General features: G+C 34.2%; 2 protein-coding genes and 1 pseudogene across 2 annotated transcripts; 2 read left to right on the forward strand and 1 right to left on the reverse strand.

The window, feature by feature from the left end:
- The first annotated feature begins 2,723 nt into the window (after positions 1-2,723).
- LOC104765989 (uncharacterized) lies at positions 2,724-4,195 on the forward strand. The gene has a single exon (XM_010489785.3). It carries the CDS (start codon positions 2,802-2,804, stop codon positions 4,005-4,007), a length of 1,206 nt encoding a protein of 401 aa, XP_010488087.2. The 5' UTR covers positions 2,724-2,801; the 3' UTR covers positions 4,008-4,195.
- Positions 4,196-9,699: 5,504 nt separating this feature from the next.
- Positions 9,700-10,327, reverse strand: LOC104767690 (plant UBX domain-containing protein 6 pseudogene; annotated as a pseudogene).
- A 1,887-nt stretch (positions 10,328-12,214) lies between these two features.
- LOC104767691 (uncharacterized) lies at positions 12,215-14,263 on the forward strand. The gene has a single exon (XM_010491681.3). It carries the CDS (start codon positions 12,886-12,888, stop codon positions 13,963-13,965), a length of 1,080 nt encoding a protein of 359 aa, XP_010489983.2. The 5' UTR covers positions 12,215-12,885; the 3' UTR covers positions 13,966-14,263.
- Positions 14,264-17,640: the final 3,377 nt, after the last annotated feature.

Below are 17,640 nucleotides of genomic sequence, written 5' to 3' on the forward strand. Positions count from 1 at the left end.
GTGCTACCATATGTCTGTATGTATGTAATTAAATCCCAAATTCAAGTTTTTTTGCTCTTCCTTCCTCTCTTTAAATATATCCTTCTCCTTCTCCTAAAATTTCTATTGAACCCTTTCTAATTTCTCTCCATATGTTTTGTTAGACTCACTAAGTTATATATGTATGAGACAATGCAAACCTAATGTTTATTATTTTGATTTTTTTAATTGAAACATTTTAAATCTCTTTAAGCTATCACCATAAATAAATAAAAAATATGTATAACTAACACCACAAAATAAATTTTAAGAGAATATATATCACAATGATTTTGAAATATGATTATAACTTCAAAAATATATGGCATATGGCATGTGAGATACACTATGACTTAATTGCATTAAATATATTGATTTCTTTACTTTATATAAATTTATACTATATAGTCTTTAAATTTTGATATACACAAAATAATAATAATAATAATAATAATAATATGTTAATTTATATTATTTTTTTTCAAGTAGAATAGCGATTATGTAAGAACTCACACTTAGCGTGGGCTAACACCTACTATGAAAAACAGAAAGCTTAATGCAAGTTTCAATATTTTGTATCAATCTAAGTGTACTTATATGAGTATTATTGCAAAATACTTCTTAATTATATATGTGTATTTCTTTGCAGATTTATAGACTTCTCATATTTGAAAAAGACTGATCTTTTGTTATAAAACAAGATAATCTTTTAATGATAGTATTTGACTAGATTTAGTATTTGACTAGTTTTCTTCTTATCGTTTTTTCCTCGCACTTAATAAACTGGCCAAAGTTTTAGTTAGTCAAATAATAAACTTTAACCGGGAATAACCCAGTCAAATTGAATCAGACTTGACCAAATTGGATTCCCCTTAGAATAATAGCTCAACCCAATGGCCAATTATATCCAAACTGATACGTAAATTTTGTCCAATTAATGTGTTCATTTTTCTCTCCGAGAGAAGAGTACAAGACAAGTAAAAGTTTGAAGAAACCCCAAGGAGTATACCCCGGCTATGGCGGCGGCGAACCCTCAGAAACTACGGAATCCCGCCGGATCTATCCAAGGTTCCAGAGGTAGCGACGAAGATTCAACCCCAAGACCTTTCAACATATAGAGATTTTGTGGCAAAAGACGCTAAAGCGCTACAGTTACTGCAAAATTCTCTCCCGGATTCGGTTTTCAGAAAGACACTTGAGACCACTTCAGCCAAAGTTCTCTGGGATTTGCTAAGCAAAGCTAACGTACAAGCCAATCTAGACAAGGACTTACCAGAGCACCACATTTTATCAATCAACATTGATCCCGTGACATTTGATAAAGATATGTGGATGTTATACTCCAGTGCCACTAACCATATGACTCCATATCACAAGTATTTCACCACTTTGGACAGAACATACCGAGCCAAGGTTCATTTCAGTATTTTTGGAGGTACTCTCAATGCTCAAGGAATGGGAGATGTGAGCATCATGACTAAACATGGGATCAAGATGACGATCAAGAATGCGCTTTACGTTCCAGGGATCAAGGAAAACTCTCTGAGTGTTTCTCAACTTGAGAAGAGCGGATTTGGAGTTGCTTTTGATGAGGAGAAAAGATGCAATATATTGAATCAGACGACTGGGAAGTTTTTTGGTGAACCCATGCGGGAAAATAGAGGCAACTGCCTGCGTTTGTATGTGGTGGTTCAAAGCAAGAAGAGAACATTTACATAATTTATCAAGTTTCTTTTTAACTTTAGAGGCATGAACAGTAGACTATTTTACTAAATAATAAGGTAGAAAGATCGATGGATTTGGTTTTCATTTTGTTTATTTGTTCCCTAAGAAAGCTTAATATTTGCATACATGGATGGGGTATTGCAGTATGGGTTTATTTCCCTAGCGGAATTGGACCATCCTTGTTTTTTAACCTTGGTATGGGAATATATAGTTTGGACTTTGGATTACTTGTCCCGGATGTTACCAAAACCGAGTCTACCAAAATCAAAATGGTTAAACCCCTAAACTGATGATCGTATGTATGGTAATTACAAATTGTAACTTAGGGTTAATTACGGTTAGGCTTAATGTGAAAGTACTATATAAATGGAAACAGTTGAGGTGATCGAAATCGAATATATCCTGTTTACATAATATCCAGATCGGAATGTGCTTCATCAAGGAGGTCAAGTTCAAAGCAAGAAGAGAACGTTTACATAATATCAAGTTTAAAAAAAAAAGAACAGTAGACTATTTTACCAAATAAGGTTGGACAGATGGATGTATTTGGTTCCGTTTATTTGGTTTTCATTTTGTTTAGTTGTTCCCTAAGAAAAAAAGCTAATATGTAATGCAGTTGTCCGGATGTGAACATGGTTTTATATATTCAGTGCTTATGTTAGCTAGCTTAAGTTTTCTCAATGATGGATTATGAGAAATTTGAAATAGCTTAACTTAAGCAGTTGTCCATAAAAAGATACGAATCCAACTCTGATTTTGACTATGAATCAATGGAGATTACTCAATCACCATATTGATTATGAATTTATGATCCAATACTATTTAATTGATAACCAATTGCAATAAACCGGACCAAATAATAGAAGTAAAACCGAGTCTAAACCGATCATATGGTGATTACAATATAATTGTAACTTAGGGTTTACGGTTAGGCTTAATGTGAAACTATATATAAATAGAAACAGTTCAGGTGATCGAAATCGAATAAACAACCTCTTCACTTTCTCCGAGAGAGAATAAAAAGAAGTTTCTAAAGAATCTCTCTGACGGTTACGGCCATGGCGGCGGCGAAACCACAACAACAAGACGCTGTTTCCGATGACTTCGACTACGAAATCTGGGATCCAACCACGAAAGCTACACTAATCGATCAAGGACTCTGGGATGTTGTCGAGAACGGAGTCCCACCTGATCCATCGAAGATTCTAGAGTCAGCGGCGAAGATCAAACCCGAAGAGCTTTCACAATGGAGAGATCTCGTTGTCAAAGACACAAAAGCGCTTCAGATCTTGCAATCTTCTCTCACGGAATCGATTTTCAGAAAGACTCTCTCTGCTTCTTCGGCCAAAGACGTTTGGGATCTGCTTCGAAAAGGTAACGAACAAGCGACGATACGTAGACTAGAGAAGCAATTCGAAGAAGCTAAAAAGGGTGAGAAAGAATCGTTTGATTCCTTCTTAGATAGGGTTTTGGGAATCACTGATCAGTTGCGTGTTTTGAGAATTGAGAAATCCGATTACGAGATTTGCAAGAAGGTGTTCGCCTCGCTCCCAGAGTCGTGCGATGGTGTGCATTCGATGTTGGAGGAGATCATGAACGTGCATCACGTGTCTGCTGCGAGTCTTGTTCGGTATTTCTATGTTAATGGATACAAGTTTGATTCAGTGAACGAGGAGATTCTCCTTGTAATCCTGAAGAATCTGAGGCTTAGACCAGAGTCTGAGAAGTGGTGTGGCGTGTGCTTTAAGATAGATCACAACGAAGAAGACTGCAACAGATTATTGGTTAAGAGATACGAGGAAGAAGAAGGATCCTACGTTGAAGCTGAGTATCGACTGTCAACGCCGGTGAGTTTCTCTGAAAAAACATATGAGGAGGATATTTGGGTGGCGTACGTGGGTGCCACAAGTCACATGACTCCACATGAGAAGTATTTCACCACTCTAGACAGGACACACAAAGCTGAGGTGGGATTGGTTGACGGAACACTTCTTAAGGTAGAAGGGAAAGGAAGTGTACAGATCAGGATGAAGGGAGGGAAGAAGAAGGCGATCAAGAATGTGATTTTTGTTCCAGGGCTCAACAGAAACGTGTTAAGTATTGAGAAGATGGTATCAAGACGCTACTCATTCTCACAGGTACGTGAAGACGAATGGATTATCTGCGATCGGACTGGTCTTGAATTTGCGGATACTGTGTTGTCGTCGGATGACAATGGATTTGTTATGCGTTTGAAGGTGGTTGAAGGTAATCTCACCTCGTAATATCGTGGAAGACTTTTAACTCGTGAGGTGGTCGGACGCATATGTCTTTATGTGGTTTTCTAGTTTGGTTTTAATATGTTTTCAGTTTGTTCATATTCTGCTACTGCACTATGAATTGCTCTTGTGGTGTTTTAACCTAGGACGGCTTGGTATTAATCTAGTGTTTCAAAAACTATTTTTGTTATTCACTATGGAATGCTTTTGTCAAGTTTTTTTTTTTTTTGTTAATGGTAAGACGAATTCTTGTAGATAATAAACAAAGGGTTTTTACTAGTTAGAAAACTGACCAAACTTGAGAACATTTACCAAAACAGAATGGAGATACAGACATGGAACGATGGGTGTTGAATCAGCATTGGCATATTTGTTCTCATATCACATTTTTATATATATTTTTCAAATACAGTATCCGATTCTTCATTTTTATTAAGTGCAAATACTCAATTTTAGAATATTATAAAATTGATCATCTTGGAGTGCTTAGTTTGAATTAATCACAAGTCCAAACCATCGCTGGAGAGAGGTTTGCGTGTGGTGGTGTATATCTGTCGGATAAAATCACTTAACCGGATCAACCCACGTAAATTAAACGAGATATAACCAAATTTGAATTCCCTAACAAATTAGCTTATGCCAATAATAATATCCCGAACCAAAACCTATATATGAAAACTCCGCATCAACCAAATTCAAGACTCAAGAGTGTATTTTATTTATAATCATTTGGTAATGATTTATGATTTTGAACACGCATCTAAATTGAGCCGAATAGTTTACTGAACCAAATGGCATTTAAACCGAACCAAGAGTAGAACCTAAACCGAGCCATTGCTTGCTAATTTGTTGGTTAAAAAAATGTAATTTATTAATTTAGGTCTTTACGATTCTGTTTAACGTCACTATTATCTTATTATATAAACATGATCGTGACGTGTCAAATTAACGATCTTAGATTTTGATTCATGTTTCAGTTAAAAAAAATTATTTACCGAAAAAAACTAATCTAAAAGCAAAAAAGCAAAATTTACTTATCACCGTAAGGAAATTGAGCATATATCTTATTATATGAAGATGTATATTAAGTGGTATCCCATATCAAATCAAAACTTTAAGTACGCTAGCAAACCATGAACACCAAAGAGACAATTCCAAATCATGAGAGATCGGAAAACGTGTCCAGATTACTCCTTAACATGATCGCGACATGTGTCAAATTAACGAACGTAGATTTTGATTCATGTCTAAGTTAAAAAAAAAGTTAAAAAAATATTTACCGAAAAAAACTAATCCAAAAGCAAAAAAGCAAAATTTACCTATCACCGTAAGGAAATTGAGCATGTATCTTATTATATGAAGATGTATATTATGTGGTATCACATATCAAATCAAAACCTTAAGTACGCTAGCAAATCATAAATACCAAAGAGACATTTCCAAATCATGAGAGATCGGAAAACCTTTCTAGCGAAAGAAAACAGAGTATCATGAGTGATAATCAGATTGCTATGATCAAAAAACCTCATATAAGGCTGGATTTAACTATTCATACATGGATAGCCAAACTAAATCAATGTGTAAGTACAATATTTATATAATGTTACAGAGCTCGGATCAAATTCATCACAGGGGATTCTATCATGTTTGAAGGAATTGGAGATGTCAGGATCATGACCAAGGAAGGGAAGAAGAAGAAGATGATCAAGAATGTGCTTTTTGTTCCCAAGATCGACAAAAACGTGTTGAGTGTTGGTCATATGACACATGCAAGCTTTGGGATTGTAATGGCCGCTCACAAATGCACGGTAGAGGATCAGGCTGGGAGACTATTTGATGAATCCATGTGGGAAGAGAGAGGCTTTTTTTCTGCGTTTGGAGGTGGTTGAAGGTAACCTCTAGTTGCTAGAATAAGGTCTACTATGCCGACTTGGTTCAGTTCATTCGGTTTTTAGTATGTTGCGACTGTTTTCTTTTTGGATGTGAACAATTGCTAGACTTACTAGTAATCAGAGTCTATTATGCTGATTTGGCTAGGTTGATCCAGTTTTCAAGTTTGGACAATCTTAGTTATTGTTTGCTGCGACTGTTTTTGGTAAGTAATACAGGACTTAGAGAATAAGTAGAACTTAAGGAACATTTAAATCTAGAACTTAACTATTGATTACAACATTTCTCATTTTATCATTTTTTTCTTCTTTATATTATCACCAAAACCTATACTACAAGCTAATCATTCTGTCCCATATTTCTTTTAGTTTATAACAAACGCCAAAAGGCTTTTTTATTTATCAAAAGTATATAGACATCAAAGGTAACAATAATTTTCTTGTATATGGTTTTTATTAATGAATCATAACAAAAAGAAAAACCTCACTATAGCTCATGTTTGTTGGAAAAAAAATCAGTATTTTATATTTAGTGTTTCTATAGCTCATGTTTGTTGGAAAAAAAATCAGTATTTTATATTTAGTGTTTCTAGTAACCACATGTTTGACGCAAACTGTATATTGTGGTCGATGAGATAAAATAATTTCAAATTTGTTTATCAAAACTTCCCAGTGGCCATCTTGAGATCCCTTTCATGTTCCTTGATTTTCTTCTTATTAATGCTGCTCAAAATTTGATTATGTAACTATTTGTTTGATTTAACTATTGATTACAACATTTCTCATTTTTTATCGGATGTCCCCGAAGGGACCATTTTAAAAAATGTTGATTACAACATTTCTCATTTTATCATTTTTTTCTTCTTTATATTATCACCAAAATCCTATACTACAAGCTAATCATTCTGTCCCATATTTCTTCTCATTCTGTTTTACAGTCTTGTTACAAAATTTAGTGGTTTAAGATGCTATATTTCGTTTTTGAGTATAACTCAACCAAATTGACACGTTTTGAGATATTTTTGTATGTACAAGTATGTGTATTAATATCGATCATAAACCCAAAATTAGAAAGAAAACATAGATAAATTTTTTGTTGTCAATGCTAACACACAAAAAAGCAACACGATTGTTTTATAAGATGAAATGAGAATACAGCTTTTGAATATTAGTCTAATACAGCTTTTGAATATTAGTGTTTAATCCAATAATAATACAGTTTTTCCGTCGCACCATCTTTTGAAAAGTAAATACCATCATCTTGTGCATCCCATGTATACACTGTGTCACACCTATAAATAGGATCTCCTATATATGCTAAAAAACTTCTATGATATTCCATATGAACTCCCTTCCACAAATCACAAGTGAATAACGTCGTCGCGAAAATACCATCGTAGAAACTAAAATTGTATGTAGGACCTTGAAAGTTCACAAAATGAGCACCTAGATCGTCGTCTCTGGACTTGCAATGAACTTTTAGAATACTATGACTTTGAGAAAGGTTGTTTTTAAGAACAATCATGTTTTTATGACATTTAGCGTCATTCGACACAAAACACGAAACAAATATGAAAAACAGAAAGCTTAATGCAAGTTTCATTATTTTGTATCAATCTAAGTATACTTATATGAGTATTATTGGAAAATACATCTTAATTATATTTGTGTATGTCTTTGCAGATTTATAGACTTATGATGTTTGAAAAAGTCTGATCTTTTTTTTTTATAAAACAAAGATAAATCTTTTAATGATAGTATTTGACTAGATTTAAGTCTTTGACTAGTTTTCTTCTTTTCTTCTTTCCTCACACTTAATAAACTGGACAAAGTCTTAGTTAGTCAATATTAAACATCCCATTTTCGATTTTTTATTATACATATTAGAATACATATGTATTTAAATCAAAATAATATAAGAAAACAAAGAGGAAAAGAAGAAGTACATAAAACAAAGAAACAATAAAATTCAGAACAATGTAAAATATATAGTAAACAAAAAATATAATCAAACTCTTATTTGGGTTTTTAACCTATGCAAGAACATTATAAAATAACAAAGAAAATATTTAGGATTTAGAATATGGTGGAGGAGGATGTGAGAATGGTTATTAATAGGATAAAAAGTGATAGAAGTTACATTTATGAATGGAGGATAAAAAGTCAATTCACAATTTATGTAATTTCAGTTACAATTTAGAATTATATAATGAATTTGAAATATGCATTAATGTATATAATTTAATGTGTTGTTTAATTAAAATATGCATATTAATACATTTTTAACATGTTTTATTATATTAAATTAAATTCATTGAATACACAACTATGATATTATTATGGGAGTTACAAACAAATTTTTATGTTTTTCCAACTCCTAAAATTAAAACCCATTTAATTAAAAGTGAGTGTTTGTGGGTTCATAATTTGATTCAAAGTATAATATGTTACACATTAATCGTTTAAAAGGAATAAGAACATTTAATTCTCATATAAACTTGATTTTTTTGTCAAACCAACATATGTGAATTTAAATTTAACTATAGAAATTTAAAAAATAAATATGAATAGATTAGAAAGGTAAGAAATATAAAAGAAATATTTTATTTTTATATAAATAAAATAAAAATTGAAATAATGTTAAATATATAATACTTTCTAAATTAAAATATAGAATCAAACTCTTACAACACATATGAGATATAACAAAATTTGATATTGGTGGGAGAGGAGAGAATGATTACTTAATTATAAGATGATAATCCAAATTAGATAATGGAGATGAATCTTTAAAAATAAGAACAATGTAAAATATATATCATGTAGTCTCTAAAATTAAAATTTAGCATTAAAATTTTACAATGATATTTCATTTGTTTTTTTTGTAACCCATACAACAAAAATAAGAAATTGAAAAAAAAATGAATTGAGGTATTGTGGAAGAGAATGAGAGAATGTGAAAATGAGAAAGTAAAAGAATGTCATTTTGTGATAATGAGATAATACTTATCTATATGGTAAGAATTGATGGAAGTTATATTTAGAATTATAATAATTATAATTTATTATGTTTGAATAAAATTGAGTAGTGGAATATGATTAATGCATAATTTATTTTATTTTCAGTAATAATTTTATTTTAATATGTAAGTTAAATGTTTTGTGTTAATTGAGTCTTAAATATTGTTTAAAGCAATTAAACAATTAGAAAACAAATTATAAAAATAAAAAATTTAGAAAGTATTAAATGAAAATCAACCAATAAGGAGAGACCAAAACCTTACTTTTATATATTTGATTTTTTACAGGTTTGAATGGTTGTTGTTGGTCCACTACCGCCGAGTCGTCGTTTGAGCCGTCGTCAATTATATCAACATTCTATCTTTGTTCTATCATTCTAGTTTTTGTTTGAATAATTCCATGTTTCTTCTATCGTTCTAGTTTTTGTTTGAATAATTCCATGTTTCTTCTATCATTTTAGTTTTTGTTTGAATAATTCCATGTTTCTTCTATCATTTTAGTTTTTGTTTGAATAATTACATGTTTTTTAACCTTGGTATGGGAATATATAGTGTAAAGATTTCATACATATCGAAAACAATAGCTAGATACTCTGCGGGATCTATCGTATGGTAATTACAAACAGTTAGGCTTAATGTGAAACTATATAAATAGAAACAGTTCAGGTGATCGAAATCGAATAAACCTCTTCACTTTCTCTAAGAGAGAATAATAAGAAATTTCTAAAATCTTTTGAAACACAATACCCCTCTTTTAGTTACCAAATGTAATAAAAGTCATTTCCTTTGTTACTTTGGAAAAAAAAGTAAGAGATTTTGGATGAGGATAGAGTTGGCGATGCGAGCTTTCTCAATGGTTTGGTCAAAGTCAGGTAGTGGTGTAGGAGGAGACCCAGACGCCTCGGATGGTGATAATGAGCCGGCTAAAGCTTGTGATCCTGCAAGAGCTGTATCTTGTTCCTGTTTGATATAAGATACAAGAACAAGAGCTTTCACTCCGCTACCTCATTTCAATCAAAACATTAGAGAGAGAGAGAGAGAGAGAGAGAGAGAGAGTGGGGAGGAGATTAATTTACATTGAATTCTTCTTCTTCTGCTTGCCTGATGAGTTCGACTTGAACACGAACTGGATCGAGTAGACGTGGGGACTCCAACCTTGTTATCCTCTGGCATCATCGAACATTATGTTATCCAAGTCAATCAAGAAGTACATAGAAAGACTGAAATGGCATAAATGTATTGAATTAGTTACCTCAAGAAAGGCTGCATTTTCAGGGTCATCCAAACTCTTTAACGGACTATCATCCACAGTGAAACCGTTCTTCCAGATAGTTACAATGTACATGAACACTTCATATGGCTCGTCTTGTCGCTTTTGTTTTTCTTGAAGCTCAGCTGAAACTGTTTGTTCAGACATCAATCTTGGTGACTGCTCAGGTCTTTCTATAGCTGATTCCTTAGCTCTGTCGAAAATTGCATCAGGACATCTTTAGCATCCCACTAAAGCTACCACATACATTCAATCACATGACATTGATCTTGATGACTCCTCACATGAATCACATGACTCCATATGAGAAGTATTTCACCACTATAGATAGGACACACAAAGCTAAGGTTGGATTGGCCGATGGAACAGTTAGTTTGGTAGAAGGAAGAGGAGATGTAAAGATCAAGATGAAGGGAGGGAAGAAAAAGACTATCAAGAATGTGATTTTCGTACCTGGGCTCAACAGAAATGTGTTAAGTCTTGGTCAGATGATATCTAGAGCCTATGCATTCACAGAGGGAGGAGGAGGCGAATGCATTATCCGTGATCGGATTGGGGAAGAATTTGGGGAAAGTATGTGGACGTGTTGTTGGATATGGGCTACGCCCAATATGCCACTCGGCCCAATGAGATTTATTAACTGTGATCTCGGCCCGACAAGAAAGGAGCAAGTCCACTAATTCCCGCAAAGGGGCAATCTCGGGAATTCACGACGGAAACCCTAGATATCCCTAGGTCAACAGTCTCCTATAAAAGGAGAAAGCATTTATTGGGATCAACATCCTGACCCGCGGACAATACCCACAGAGCAATACTTCGCATCGAAAACTGCTATTATCTTTCGTATAATTCGTCTTGTTTTCAGCTCGTCATTTTAAGCTTACTAGTTCGTCTGTGAACTAACAAGGTCTAATTCGACTTGTTTAAGTGACGATCTCACGTTTTCCCCGATTAATAAAGAACTTACTCGCTCTTTTCCACTAAATCTTATTTGTTTAAACTGTGTAATCCCCCGGTACAAACACGTGTGATGAGAAAGCATTGGCTTTGCGTTTGCAGGTGATTGAAGGTAGTCTCACCTCTTAGTTAGCTGGTTTTCATTATGACTACACCTGGTGGTAGAATTCACCCGTAAGGTGGACATATCAGTCTTCTATGCGGTCTTTTTAGTTTGGTTTTATTCCGTTTTCAATTGACGAGCTTATACATACTCTGCTACTGCATGCAGTATGAATTAGTCTGTGGTCGTATAACCTAAGACGGCTTGGTTTTAATCTAGTGTTCAAAAACTATATATTTTGTCATGAGTATGCAGTGCTATTGTCAAGTTGTCTAGTTGAATAATAGAAGGGGTGTTACTTGTTAGAAAATTGATCAAAATACAAAAGAGAAAGGAGACCGGCATGGAAAGATAGATTTTGGCCATATACATTGTGACACAAACTTGGTCATATTCACTATTGTTGGACAATGAAATGAACTTGTTATCACTTTTTTATATTATTTGAATCACATTTTTCATTTTTTTTAACAGAGTACATTTACTCAAATAGATTTGGTGCACAAAAGAAAAAAAAGCACAGTTACTCAAATCGAGAGGCGTTTAAATTCAATGTTGAAGGCTTTATATATATATAGGCTTTAATCAATGTCTGAGAAGTCGTGTGGCGTGTGGCGTGTGGCTTGTGGCGTGTGGAACAAGAACAATCATAATTCGTAACCCATTGCATTCTAAATTACACAGGTCCAAATCTATCGTTGGAGTGAAGTTTGAATTTGGTCTAGTCGTATAGGGTTAAATCACTTAAACCGGATCAACCCACTTAATTAATTGAAGGAGATATATTCCATTACAAAAATCTCATCGAACCAGAACCGATTCGAAAACTATATGTATCAACCAAATTCAAAAGTTTATTTAATCTTATGAAATTAACAAGCATCATGAACTGACCGAATACAGAATGAAATGCAATCAGTTATATATTTCCAATTGCGTTAAACCGAACCAAGAGTAGAACCATTTGGTGACTTCAAAATGTAATTAGGGCTTATAAAATTTGGTTTAATGTGGACTATACAAATTATAAATAGAAACTGTCACTGGCAGCTCACACTGCTGTGAGAATAGTTTGTTTATTCGCAATTCCCCCTTTTCTCCAATAGTTTATACAGAGGAAAAAAGTTTTAAAGTAACCCCAGCTGACGACAGTTAAGGCTATGGCGGCGGCGAAGATACACGACGACGTTGTCTCCGATGACCTGAACTACGAAATCTGGGCTCCAATCGCGAAGACTACACAAACTAACGGAGAAAGGACTTTGGGATGTCGTCGAAAATGGAGTCCCGCCTGATCCATCGAAGGTTCCAGAGGTAGCAGCGATGATTCAAGTCGAAGAACTTTCAAAATTGGAGAGATCTCGCGGTGAAAGACATAAAATAAGCGCTTCAGTTTTTGCAATCATGTTTTTGTTAACTGAGTCAAAAGATCATATGACGGTCAATCGTTTAACAGAGCTGGTAACAGACGTTTATGTGTCGTTAAACATCCTCTGTTAGTGAAAAACGACGTCATTTGGCAAAAACTAAAACAAACCCCGCAATTTAGAAAATCAAATCCCTAATTTCCCAAATCATCATCTTCCCCCAATTTCGAAAATCAAATGACATTTTTCCCATTCCCGAGATTTTGATAGTTACGGCTATGGCGGCGACGAATAAACAACAAGACGATGTTTCCGATGACCTGAACTACGGAATTTGGGCACGAATCACGAAAACCACACTGACGGAGAAAGGACTCTGGGATGTCGTCGAGAACGGAGGAGTCCCGCCTGATCCATCGAAGAACCCAGAGTTAGCAGCGACGATCCAACCCGAAGAACTTTTGGAATGGAGAGATCTCGCGTTGAAAGACATGAAAGCGCTCCAGATTTTGCAGTCTACTCTCACGGATTCGGCTTTCAGGAAGACTCTCTCGGCTTCTTCGGCCAAGGAAGTTTGGGATTTGCTCGAAGAAGCTTACAATGAACAAGCTAAGCTACGTAGGTTAGAGAAGCAATTCGAACAAGTTACTATGGATGAATCAGAACCGATCGTTTCCTATTTAGATAGGGTAGTGAAAATCGCCGAAGAGTTGCGCCGTTTGAAAATTGTGAAATCTGATTACCAGGTTATCACCAAGGTGTTAGGCTCGCTAACAGAGTCGCATGAAGATATAGCTACGCTGTTAGAAGAAAACGTCAATCTGAAGAAGGTGACTGTTAAGAGTCTTGCTGATTTTTTTAACAGATGTGAATCAGAAAAGAGAAGATGTCAAAATCAAAGCAGCAGGAATAATGAAGTACCTCTGTATAAAATGTTGTCACTCACTGTTGGTACTGTGACATTTGATGAGGATATGTGGCTGTTATCCAACGGTACCACGAATCACATGACTCCGAATTTGAAGTTTTTCACCACTCTTGACAGAACACACAGGGGTCGGGTAGTATTGGGCGACGGATCAATTATCATGGCACAAGGTAGAGGAGACGTCAAGGTCATGACCAAACAAGGGAAGAGGAAGAGTAAGACGATCAAGAATGTGCTTTTCGTTCCGGATCTCGACAAAAACGTGTTGAGTGTTTGTCAGCTGGGACAGTTAGGCTACATTATGATAATAGATGGAGACAAAACCGCTCTTAAGGGTCGGAGGACTGGGAAAGTGTTTGGGGAAACCTTCAAGGGAGATGGAGGATTTTTTCAGCGTTATCAGGTGATTGAAGGTAATCTTACTTCTTAAGGTTAAGGAGCTGCTTTGCCGTTGACAAACAATAAAAAAAATTGAGCTGCTTTGCCACTATGAATGGATTCTGTAGTAGACTTAACTCCGTTTAGTGTAGACAAATCTAGTATTCTATGTGTTTTTTGTGCGTTTGTTCCATTTTCAGTTTGTTCATCGAAGAAAAGCTGATTCATATTTTGCTGTTGTAGTATGAATTTAGTCTGGACTTTTAACTACGGCTTGGTTTGTTACTAATCTAGTAGTCAAAAACTATGTTTTTATTCACACAATGCAGTGCTTTTGTTAATGGTGAAAAGGAGACGAATTCTAGTAGAATAGCTTAAGGGGTTTTAGTAAATTGATCAAATATATGATTACAGGATCTAACTTGAGAAAATTTACTGAACTGGAAAGGAGATAGACAATACATTAGTAAGCATTGTGACATAAATTTATTCATGCATATCAATGAAATGGATTTGTTAGTCTATTAAAATATTACTTTTTTCATCATTGCAAGATGCAAAACTGCAAATACTCAAATAATTTGGATCCAATGTATGTTGTTCCAGATACACCATTTATATGTTCAGCGCTGTGTTAAATTTTCCAAGTAAACCAAGTTCTAAGATGTGATGGATCAACTCAACGACTGCTTTATTAATTATCATTCAGAATAGTCATCATAGATAATTTCGGCGGGATAGAAGCTTGCAATGTGGTGTAGGGATTAATACTTCTTAATCACTTAGCTGAACCAACCCACTTAAAATTGAACAAGGCACAACCAAATTTGATTTCCGTAACAACAATAATAACTAACTGATTCGAAAGCTTCGTTTGATCAACCAACTTAGCAAGTGTATGAAGTGTGACCCGATTCACTTAGGTTTTATATACACATTTCTCCAATTCCGTTAAACCGAACCAAGATAAACCAAAACCGACCACAACTCAATTTGGTGAGTTTGCATTTGAACTCCACGGTTTACGGTTAAGAATTGTTTATTATAAGCAAAAACCATTACAAAAACTCCAACTCAGTTTGAGTTTCTCATAGAATTTTTCATAATTAAAACAAATGAAACAGAAAATAATAATATTACTTTAATGAAAAAATGGGAGAATCGATTCTGAAAAATTCTCGAGGATTCTCATATGAGAAAACTTGTAAAATCCATGATATCCTCTCATATAGACACATGTCATTATCTTAGTTGTTATATTTTATTCAAATAAACTAAATCCACAGAAACTTAAAAGCTTAAATAAATAATTTATTTATTTTTTGTTATTTTTTAATTTTAATTTTTTTTTACAATTTATAAAATAAAATTAGCTTTCTAACAAGTTCCATTATGCATAATATTAAATTATATATTTATATTATTTAAAATTAATATTACTTGATACAATAAAATATTAGTATAATTAAACAAATTATTTTAAAATAAACTATTTATTTGGTGCTTCCATTGTTTAGCTTCTTATTAGTTTATGATAAAATGATTTAGCTTGTGATTAGTTTGAAAATATGATTTAGCTTCTTACTTGTCCACCAACCAAAGATTTGGTTCGTGCTTCCATTGTGCAGTCTAGGACCACGTGGCTTCAGGCCCATGAAGTTATCCAAATCATGTAAGTATGTGACCAACTCATTTCAAAATTTTCATTTTCATGAAATATAATTTTTTATAAGATTTAAAACATGTGATGCCAATTAAGAAAAAAATCAACCTCAATACGAAACAAAAACTCCAAAATTTTCAAAATCCATACTAAAAATGACTGCAAAAGATTTATACAGTAGAAAGCTCATAAAAATTAGATGGTATGATATCAGAGAGTCTATTTTATGTGTTATAAAATCACATACGTAAAAATATTTTATTTATGTTTTGTTCATATTTTATATATGTTTTGCTTATTTTTTGTTAATATTTATTCAATATTTCAAAGAACCAAAAAATGACTAATTTGCTGCCATATATAAACAATCACACCTAGGGGTGTCAAACGGGCCAGATGCCCGCGGGCATAGCCCAATAAGAGGCAAAGCGGAGCGGGCATGGGCTTATTCATTGAAGCCCAAAATTTTGTGGGCATAGTGGACATGACCCGTTTGGTCGGCGGATTCAAGCGGGCATGCCCGTCGCGGATTGCGGTTCTGCGGATTACCCGATGGTCCATCGATCTGTGGAGAGTGGAGACGAAGACGAAGCAGAGAAGAAGAAGATGAAGGATGTTCTATCGGTAAAGATTTACAACTGATTATTTATGGTCAGATCTTAGATGATTTCATCTTCTTCTTGACATCTCTACCGATGGAACATTGGGTAATCATGTTCTCCTTCTTCTGTTCTTGACAGTCCCGATAACGAAGAGGAGCTTAAAAAGCTCGATGAGAAGTAAGTTTTATTGATTCATAATATACCACTAGTTTCTGATTTAAAATTCACAGTGGAATTTCCACTGCCGATTCAAAATATTACAACTTGCATGTGGATATAATCTCGGCAGTTCCTTGAAGGTCGTATTATTGGACTTTTGGTTTAGACTTTAGAGTAATAGATAAAGAAGTGTAGCATTTGGATTAACTGGGTGTCGTTTCAGAATTGTGTTTTGCATAAATCCTTTTTTGCCTTATGGGAATCTCTCTGTGTGTACTGTGTGGCTGCTTATGTAAAGATTTCGAGTGACCGAGTTTAAGATGTGGTAGAGGGTTTGTTTACTGTAGCATGATGTCTTAGTAATTCACATGGAGATAACCATTATCTAATGTTGTGCACTATCATTGGCCCGCATAGATAGAATCTAACAAGCACTTGTGATCCAGCATGTCATCATCAGTCAAACAATTTCACTACTGACTCTTGTTGAGTTTCTCTTACATATTCTTTTCCTTCTTTTTTTTGTTTTAGGATTGCAGATGCATAAGAAAATTTGGGTGAAAGTGAAGTACGTGAAGGCTTCACGGTGAAGCTCATCTTGCTAAGGCTCTGTATTTCATCAGGATCAGTGATAAGGTATGTGAGCATGTCAAAGTTAATAGTTAGTTACGCACTTAAAGAGAAACTTCCTTGGCAATTAAAAGTTTGTTGGTTGTGTAATACACTAATACTATAGGAGAAAGCTTTGGAGCAACTAAAACTCACGGGGGAAAACTGTCGCTGTGGGGCAAAAGATGGACTTGGTATTCTATACATTGCAACTTGCTTTCTTCTCTATGGACTTCGATCTGGTATCAAAGACCATTGACAAAGCAAAAAAGTAAAGTTTCAGTTTTTGGCTTTTTGAGACTACTACTCTTCATAAATATATAGCAACTGAAATCTTTGGATCTAACACTTTCTGTTTCTGCAGACTATATATGATCAGTCTGCAGTCTGCAGTCACTTATTGTAGACAATCTAAGACCAGCACCATTGTAGCAAATAGAAGATGGAGATTTCACAAGAGACTGAGGAAGAAAAGCCTTTCCAGGTCTGTTTTATTGACTACTAATTCCTTGCTACCGATGATGGTTTGCTCACATATCTTTTGATTGAGCTTTGGTTAGCTGGCTTATATTGTTTTTTCTATCGGTGCTTTGAAAGATAATTAAAAAAAAATATTTAGTAATTAGTAAATACTAACTAGATATTAGAAGATTTAGTCGTCGAGAGTTTGTATAAAAGCTGAAAACCCTAAATA

The sequence above is a fragment of the Camelina sativa genome, chromosome 19 (genome assembly GCF_030686135.1).
Source record: "Camelina sativa cultivar CO46 ecotype springtype chromosome 19, ASM3068613v1".
Taxonomy (NCBI): Eukaryota; Viridiplantae; Streptophyta; class Magnoliopsida; order Brassicales; family Brassicaceae; genus Camelina; species Camelina sativa.

Coding starts and splice junctions, on each gene's coding strand:
- LOC104765989 (XM_010489785.3), top strand. CDS start 2,802: ATGGCGGCGGCGAAACCACAACAACAAGACGCTGTTTCCGATGACTTC.
- LOC104767691 (XM_010491681.3), top strand. CDS start 12,886: ATGGCGGCGACGAATAAACAACAAGACGATGTTTCCGATGACCTGAAC.